This window comes from Diadema antillarum, unplaced genomic scaffold (genome assembly GCF_040938485.1).
Source record: "Diadema antillarum isolate AM-2024a unplaced genomic scaffold, OU_Dant_1.0 seq00001337_RagTag, whole genome shotgun sequence".
In the NCBI taxonomy this organism is placed as follows: domain Eukaryota; kingdom Metazoa; phylum Echinodermata; class Echinoidea; order Diadematoida; family Diadematidae; genus Diadema; species Diadema antillarum.
Window position 1 is genome coordinate 370,385 of NW_027272106.1, and position 9,241 is coordinate 379,625.

Consider the following 9,241-nt stretch of genomic DNA (forward strand, 5'->3'; position numbering starts at 1 on the left):
TTAAAAAGTTTCTCCTCTCTTTCATTTACTTTTTTTTACTTAATTTATTTAATCATCTATTTTTTTTTTCCATTACCTGAGGTCGGTTTCCAGTTGTTGTGTTTTTTCTTCATTGGACTGTTTCTCCCTTGAGAGCTGGCCTGATAATTCTGCTAGTCTTCTGTCAGACTCTTCTCTAATGCGCTGAAAATCACCTGCTGATCTCAGCGCATCCTCAGACAGCTTGGCAACATCTCCTCGGTGAGATTCCATCATATCCTTGCTCTGAAAAAAAAAAATGGTTATATATCCTACTTAAAGGGATGCTAGCATTGCAAACATTATTGTGACTAATGTGAGGGATGAAAAGGTGTATTTGGGGTTGAAAAACAATATTTTTCACAAAACCTGAAATATTTTTGGCAAAAAAATCATTACAAAAAAGTAACACTTGGCATCTCTGTACTTACTCACTACCCTAAGATTTACTACAACAATAATTGTAAACCCGTTGATGACAAGTCCTGAGTGTACTGTTAAAACACAATATTTTCATGGCATTACATTTTCTCCAATTGGAGCCGACCATCTTTTTTGGTGGCATTACATGTTCGCGAGTTGCCTCGAACATTCAATGCATATTGTGTAGACAAGAAATTTCATGTGCATTTTAATTTCGTGAATTTTGGCTCTCGCAAAATTCATGAAATTATAATGCACAAGAACATTCCTAGTTTTACAGTACTAGGGCAGGGGTCTTATGGGAAATGCGTGTTGTAGCAAAATCAGTCCATCCTAAACGAGTGAAAATGTCTTATCACAAACTTCACTGTCAAGAATTTTACAAGCAGTGTCTTTTGTAGGGGAATTTTCACCAAATACATATCACTATGTGGATTGAGTGAATGCAACAATATTAGTAGAACACATCAGGGAAGGTTGAGGAAAATCAAACAGTCTGTTCTTTTATTCTACTGTTTCTACATACCATGAATCCACATAATCATTTGGGTAAATTCCCCTTTAAGATTTCACATTTATAATCATCTTCTTCAAATTAGGTCAATTTGGAATATATTGTTAACACCTCTGTATTAATTCTCTTTAATGAATATTTGATTTAATCTTTAATCTTTTATTTGAATTGATTGAATCTATGTATTATCAGCAATACAGTGAGAGTAAGAAAAACATTTTCTGTTACTTTGAAATCCTACAGCACAAAGTCACAGACCTTCCTGTTGTATTCATCTTCAGCATTCTTCAGTGCCTTCTTCAGATGGAGAACTTCTTGCTCTAGCTCCGCCCTGACCTCGTTGCCCCGCCCCCTTGTCCTGACCAGCTCAGCAGCATGGTGGGCCTCCTGAGTTCTCAATTCCGTCTTGAGGCGGGCCAGATCTGCCGCCTGGCGACTGACCACCGCCTCCGTCTGCCTTTGGAGCTCCAAGAGGTGGATGGGGTCGGGGCCAGGGAGGGGTTGTGGGTGTGGCTGGGGGTGTGACAGGGGGTGGGGCTGGGGGTGTGGAGTGCCATGAATGCAAGGCATTGGAGCCTGGACCGCGGAGTGAGGCTGGTCGTAGGCTGGGTGTGTTTCGGTGCCCTGTGATGGTACCAAACGAACAGTGACAGGAGCCTGGTCTTTGGTTTGGACTTCTCTTTCTTGTGCCTATGACATGAACATAATGGACAGAAGCCACAGATTCAGAATTCAAGAAGAGTGAACATTATACACACATTAAATTTGCGTCACAGAAAGTAATGAAGAATTTAGTTCAAAAGCCTGAGTGAAGAATCCCAGTGGTCTTTGCTCATATTCTTGAAAGATGCACTACAGTCCTATTGAGCACAAAAGCACAACACAACTAGTGACTACAGTGATCTTTCAACTGTTGTAAGGCACATATTGAATACTGCGGAATTTACACATTACAGGGACTGTACAGTACTGGTTGAGGTAGGAATGCATGTTTTGAAAATTCCTAAGTGAGATAATGAGAAACCTCTTATGAAATATGAAAAAGCATGTAATTCTAAGAAGGATTCAATGCTTATTTGATGAAAATTGGCTTTCAAATGGCTGAGATATTCAAAAAAGTAATAATAATAAAAGGCGACAGGCCACGCCTTTTATTAGAATCTCTTTGTTTCACCTTGTTTTTGGATATCTCAGCCATTTCAAAACCAATTTTCATCAAATAAACTTTTGATACCCCTTAGAATCGCATGCTCTTTGACATCTCATAGAGTGGTTTCTGAATATCTCGCAAGATGTTAAAAGCTAAATCCTCACCTCAACCAGAACTGTACACACCCTTTAAACAAATGTGTCTTTATCTTTTTAATATAATGAGTCATGTTCCTGGTAAAATTAATTTGTTGATATGAATATCACATGACATATTCTACAAAAACCTTTAAGCAGGACACATTGCCTTGTTGTAACAAGTTTCTTGCTACACTCTACTTCCATAACCCATTTATGAGGACGAGTCTCAAGGATACTCGGGTAGGTGTCTATGGAAAATGTATGTTGTGGCAAAATCATAAGTCCATACTCAATGGGTTGATATTGTACGCCCTCTTTCTATTTCAACAAGAACTTCCATAAAGTGCTCAATGAAAAACTTTTACATTACAAATCGCATCAAATATGACTGCCTGTATTTTGCTGGCAAATGTTACTGTCATGAATATGCATTTGTACGAAGTGGGTGTGGCCCGTTCAGCCCACGGTGGAAGTCAAGATGGCTCCAGGCTGGGACCATGCCGTCTGCGGAGGCGAGGGAAGAATAAAGTTTTGATTACATTAAGTTTGATTAGTGGTGGTGATTTGTTTCGGTGTCAGAATGTGTGACATGTTGTTGCCCAACCAGGATTTCCCTCATTCCGTAATATTACTCACATGCTGCTTTGTCGATGGAGAGCGTGCTTGCGTTCTGAAAAAAAAAAAAAAAATGTGTACACATGCAATGAAAGAAATGCGTGATTTAAGTTGGTTCTCTATCATATCAAAACTGATTACTCCTACACCCCTGATGCAAACCACATTTCACTCACTAAGTTTAATAAATATCGCACACAGGGATTCACTAAATGAACATAACAAATTTGAATCCGTAACTGCCTGATAAACAATTTCCAATTTGACCAATGCTGAGTTTATGCAAACAGACACACAATATTGAAATTGACAAAAAAAGTAATCACGTGTGTTGGCAAATGTAAGACTTTCACATACGTGTAGATCGCGATTGGTCCTGCGTGTACACTGAATTGTAATGATAATGTTTAATAATGATAATGAACATCCCTACAACGTTGTATGCAACAATTGTGAGCTGAGCGTACATCTCTATTCACCCATTTCTCCCGCAATTCTCTGACAGCCTTCAATGCCTACAAACAAGATTCTTCTTGCAGGTCAACAGTAAACAGACAGGTTGGTAATCCATCTGTGTGAAAGCAGTCAAATTGTACATGTATCCCCTTTCCACAGTCAACTACAGTCAACATAAAGTGGTTCAATTATCTTCCAAAAAATGTTAGAAATTTGACAGTATTTGATGGCTGACACCAAGTGCAATTGTAGTGCACACACTTAGAAAGTAACCCATTGCCTCTGAATAAAACAAAACAAAAAACAAAGAGGAAGAAACCATGCATAACAGGCAAAGATAAAAGGGCAAAATTGATCATGAACACTGGGACTATATGGGAGTACGGCAAGGAAAGGAGAAAATCATATGAGTAGATGGACACTGACTTTAAGGATTCATTTTCTTTGGTTAGCTGCTCGATCTTCTCTTTTGCTGTTGCCAGTTCTAAGGAGGCATCTGGAACGGCAAACCCTGGTTTTGCAGACACAGTCAGGGCGGATGGTTTCAGCAATCTGTATGGTTTGCCTGTGGGATGATAAGGAGGCAAAAACTGACAGAAATTCCAAGAGATACGGTTGGTGGTAAAATTCATAGCCCAACCAGATGCCATAAGAAGTGTTGCTAGTTACGTATAGACCTTTACAATATTAGCCTTGGCCTTGTGTGTCTTGATCACCTATCACTAGTATCAGTAACACTAGTTAAGCTTTACATAGACCACGCTATAATTATAGGACTTCTAATATGTGACCCGCTACAACAAAAGGATCCAAAAGTCGCTAACTGCTGAACTAAAAAAAAAAAATCGAGTTTGAAGTTGGATCATTAATATCAGTCAAAATGATTAGATTTCAGTTTTTGGCATGATTATGTGGTCTAATGTACAATTTGTATTATCTATCATCTTCCGAAATTTTGAAGATAAATGATCAAAGAAAAGGCAAGAAATCAGTGTTTTTCTGGGCCATAATTTTCTGAATTTCAACAGAACAGAAACATGTCCGAAGATTTGGATTTAGCGCCACAGATAGACTCAGCCCCTAACAACGAGTGAGTGACCTATTGGTCAATGCGTGGCATTGTGGTTATTGATTGGTTGTGTGCATCCAGGCCACGGGCGCTAAGCTTGAATGGGGAGGTTGCTAGGAGCATACCGTCTAGCTCTGTTATCAAGAGGTGAAAACTGTCTTGCCTCCCCTTGATCATGATTGCGTCAGAAGGAAAACTTTGAAGGCGGTTCTCTCAAAACGCTGATTTCCTAAATCACTCGCAATGCTCTAATAAAATCAGCGATATCTCCGCCACCGAGTACTTTATGAGTCGTGCTATAGAGTCTATAGGCACAGTTCTACATGAAATTAAAGTGAAAGAGTACCGGTAAGGCAATGATGTCATGTCTTTTTCAGAAAATCGACCTCCCCTAACTTTCAGATCCTATTGTGGTAGCGGGTCACTTTTGTACACCTGTTAGTGTTATAGACCCTATGAGGTCATCTGGTCATGCTCGTAGTATATCCAAGTCCAAGTTGCACCTTCTCACATGAACAATAGACCATTCTATCACACACACACACACACACACACTGGACACACACACACACACGCACAGTACAAATTGGTAAATTAATTTTCATTTTTAACTAACTGGATTCACTCAAACTACATGTAGGTTAGAACGAAAGGTCTATCATAGATCTAGATTAAAGGACAAGTTCACCGTCATAGACATGTGGGTTGAGTGAATGCAGCAACATTAGTAGAACACATCAGTGAGAGTTTGAGGAAAATTGGACAATCCATTCAAAAGTTATGAATTTTTGAAGTTTCTGCTCTGTCACTGCTGGATGAGAAGACTACTATAGCTTGTGATGTCACATGTGTACAACGATATAAAGAAAAAAATAAAGAAAATTTGACATATTTTCACTTTTCTCGCATAGCAAAAGAATACTCGACTTCTCTCTTTCAGAAGGCAGGGGGAATAATATTACCCTTAACATACGTCAGTAACAAGTTGAAGAAATATGCACTTTATTCAAAAAGTGAAGTTTTGTGAAATTCTCTTTTTATTTTCCTTACAATATACTGGAAGTTACATCCTTGTACAGTACTCTCCGCATAATCGGGTAGGCTTGGGCAGAGCATTTCTTACCCGATTAAGCGGAGTACCCGATTAACAGAAGAAACCTTTTCATTCACAATTGACACACAGAATGTGTATTTACATGCATTGTATACTGCACCAAGGTCAGGTCGGGTTCTTCCCTGGCCTTACGGCCTGGGGGGACCTGCTACTGGTAACCTGTAGCCCAGTACTACCTGTCTCAGGGTCGAGCTCTCGGCGACTAAACCGTAAACCCCACTGGCTTCCCAGTAGGGAAGTTACGGTGAGGAGGGTGGCTGGACACCCTGATGGAATGAAAAAGAAGATCCATCTTAAGGGCGTATGAGCTCAAACATGAGCCACCGGCCATCCAGCAACACGGAGTGGAGCCCCGATAGGCGGTCTGTGGATAAACTCTGTCAACACTCCGGCAGCTCCTGCAGCCAAACTGGTGCCAAACGTATTGCAGCGCATTCCTTTGGACTCAATCAGCGAGGCCGAGAGGGGTCCTCTGATGCATGGGCAACTCAGGGTATCCATATGTATGCCCAGGCTTATACCCTGGAGAGGTCACTCCAGTTTCGCTATGCAGCGTAAGCACAACACGGAAGACAGCAGTTACGAGTTATAAGTCCAACTTGATTGGCGTAAAGTAGGGCGCTACGGGTTGTCTTCGACGGTGGGAGAGGCCATCGCGTCTCATTGGACAGCTACCGCCCGCCTCAAGCTGGGCAGCCCCCAGCCAATAAGGTGCTGACCCGCCACAGTCCACCTGCTTCAATGGGTGCTTGGAGCTAGAGCAAAACTTGAAAAGTGGACTGTAACACTGCACCAGGCAAATCAATGAAGAAGACAAAGATTGAGTTGTATTCAAGGGAAAATGTTGTCTCTGAACTTGCCCTAGATGCTGTTGACTGCTTGCCTATTATGCATGAACTTGATGCCAAACCAACTGTAGAGGAGCTTGGCGATGCCATTGATTCACTCGCAAGTGGAAAAGCACCAGGAGAGGACGGCATAACCTCTGAGGTCATCAAGTGTGGGAAACCTGTTCTCCTTAAACACCTCCATGAGTTTTTTTGTCAGTGCTGGGAGGAAGGTACAGTCCCTCAGGACTTTCGCGATGCCAGCATTAGTACTCTGTACAAGAACAAGGGAGATCGCAGTGACTGTAACAATTACCGTGGAATCTCTTTGCTGAATATAGTTGGGAAAGTTTTTGCTCGTATTGTTCTGTACCGCCTGCAGTTCTTGGCCAACCGCATCTACCCTGAATCCCAGTGTGGTTTTAGGGAAGGCAGATCTACCATTGACATGATCTTCTCTCTCCGGCAACTGCAAGAAAAATGCAGGGAACAGAAGAAACCACTTTATGTAGCCTTCATAGACTTAACAAAGGCTTTTGACTTAGTTAGCAGAAAGGGGCTCTTCAGATTGCTCCAGAAGATCGGCTGTCCTCCAAAATTGCTGGCCATCATCTCTTCATTCCATGACGGCATGTACAGCACAGTGCGATATGATGGGTCAATCTCCGCACCTTTCCCAATCTGTAACGGGGTGAAACAAGGATGCGTCCTGGCACCGACTTTGTTTGGTATTTTCTTCTCTATGCTGCTGTCCTATGCCTTTGAGAATGCTACCGAGGGTATCTACATACACACAAGATCTGATGGCAAGCTGTTCAATCTGGCCCGTCTGAAGGCAAAGACCAAAGTGCGTCATGTACTAATCAGGGAAATGCTGTTTGCAGACGATGCAGCATTCGCAGCTCATACAGAAGAAGCCCTCCAAACTATCATGGATAGATTCTCGCAAGCATGCAAGGAGTTCGGACTTTCAATCAGCCTACAGAAGACCAAAGTCATGTGCCAGGGAGTTGAAACCCCTCCCTCCATCACTATTGACAATTACCAGTTGGATGCTGTCAACAGCTTCACTTACTTGGGCTCAACCATTACTAGCAACATGTCTCTGGACGCTGAGCTGGGTAAACGTATTGGCAAGGCCTCTACTGTTATGGCTATGCTCACCAAACGAGTATGGATGAACAAGAAGCTTACAGTAAACACCAAAATCTGCGTTTATCAGGCTTGCATCCTGAGCACATTGCTGTATAGCAGTGAGACCTGGCCTCTGTATGCATCCCAGGAAAGACGTTTGAATAGCTTCCACCTTCGTTGCCTTCGACGCATACTGGGCATAACTTGGAAGGATAAAGTCCCAAACACTGATGTCCTAAAACATGCTAAGATGTCAAGCATGTTTTCCCTGCTGAGTCAAAGGCGTCTACGATGGATAGGACATGTGTACAGAATGGATGATGGTCGTATCCCAAAGGACATCTTATATGGAGAGCTTGCCACTGGTTCCAGAGCTATTGGTCGGCCAAACCTCAGGTACAAGGATGTCTGCAAGCGTGACATGAAAGCAAATGGTTTGAAAGTGGAGAGTTGGGAAACCATTGCTGCAGATCGTACAAGTTGGAGACTTGTCGTACGTGATGGTATCATACATGGGGAAACACAGAGAAATGCAAAGACACTGGAATCCAGGAAAGCTCGCAAACAGAGGTCAGCAGCTATGCCCATAACATCCCCACATCCAACCTCTTTTATTTGCAGCAAGTGTAGCAGAGACTGCCATTCAAGAATTGGCCTTTTCAGCCATAGTAGGAAATGCTCCAGCAAGAAATAAATTGAGTGTCATATGCAAGGTATATACCATTGTCTCACGAGACAGATGGATGCCAACAACAAATACTGCACCAAACACCTCCACTATCTGCTTAACACCCGTGCTTGCACGGCACATTATAAATACCTTACACTTGCTCAGTCAATAGAATATACACTCTTTTTTTAGGACAAATATGTCTTCAGAACACTTTGTCGTTTGACTATAGACTCCTTGCTAACACGCAGACGTTTTCCGAAATGAACACGTCTCTTTGCGTGCACAAGTCACGTTGAACGTCGGGTTACTTTTCGAGAAGTGACTGGGGAACAGCAAAATTAAATGGAGCTGGCCAGATGGTGCATGGCCTGATTTTCGTTGCAAGCTTCTCGTATTGTGAATGTTGTTGCGGAGCAAGGCAGGAGCGCAAATGTGTTCAACTCCTGTCTGCCTATGCAGTTGTGAGTGCCAGTTACATTTGTAATGTTCGTTTTCATGTGGCAAGTCGGTATGTGTACAAGTGTGTGCATGCTTAATCACTCCCAAAATGATCGGTCTTCTTTGCAAATTAAGCAGAAAATGTGATTACCTGTGAAAAATTTGACATGCATGATTTCTTAAAGTGTTATATCTGCGATAAAATGTGGGTAGAAATTAGATTAGAAGAAAAAATTTTACCCGTTTATGCAGAGAGGCAACCCGATTATCAGGTAACTTTAAAGGGGATGGCTAGTAACCGATCAGTGGGAATCAGTGGGAATGCTGAGGGATGATTGTTCCAATCCTTGTGGGATTCATTTAAGAGTACATTATATATCTACTGTTGTGTGAAAATCATTTGCTTCAGAACGGTCTCATATTCAAGTAATGTGCATATTAATGCCCCGTCACTGACAAGGGACGCTTACCTGGAAACATTAAACAGCACATTACTTGAATATGATACCATTCTGAAGCAAATAATTTTCACACAAGAATAGATACATAATGTACTCTTAAATGAATCCCACAAGGATTGGAACAATCATCCCTCAGCATTCCCACTGATTCCCACTGATCAGTTACTAGCCATCCCCTTTAATGTGCATTGGAGCTGACTCTGACAATA

The 9,241-nt window shown here is 41.8% G+C and overlaps 1 protein-coding gene across 1 annotated transcript in view; it reads right to left on the reverse strand.

Moving 5' to 3' along the window:
- The window catches only part of LOC139708450 (coiled-coil alpha-helical rod protein 1-like), a 35,482-nt gene extending 29,691 nt beyond the window's left edge, over window positions 1-5,791 (reverse strand). Inside the window, exons 1-5 of the mRNA XM_071620400.1 lie at window positions 5,743-5,791; window positions 3,743-3,881; window positions 2,882-2,915; window positions 1,214-1,645; window positions 77-264 (exon numbers count right to left, since the gene is read on the reverse strand). Coding sequence (XP_071476501.1) covers window positions 77-264; window positions 1,214-1,645; window positions 2,882-2,915; window positions 3,743-3,881; window positions 5,743-5,791 — 842 coding nt within the window. The remainder of the gene's footprint in view (window positions 1-76; window positions 265-1,213; window positions 1,646-2,881; window positions 2,916-3,742; window positions 3,882-5,742) is intronic.
- Between the last annotated feature and the right edge of the window lie 3,450 nt (window positions 5,792-9,241).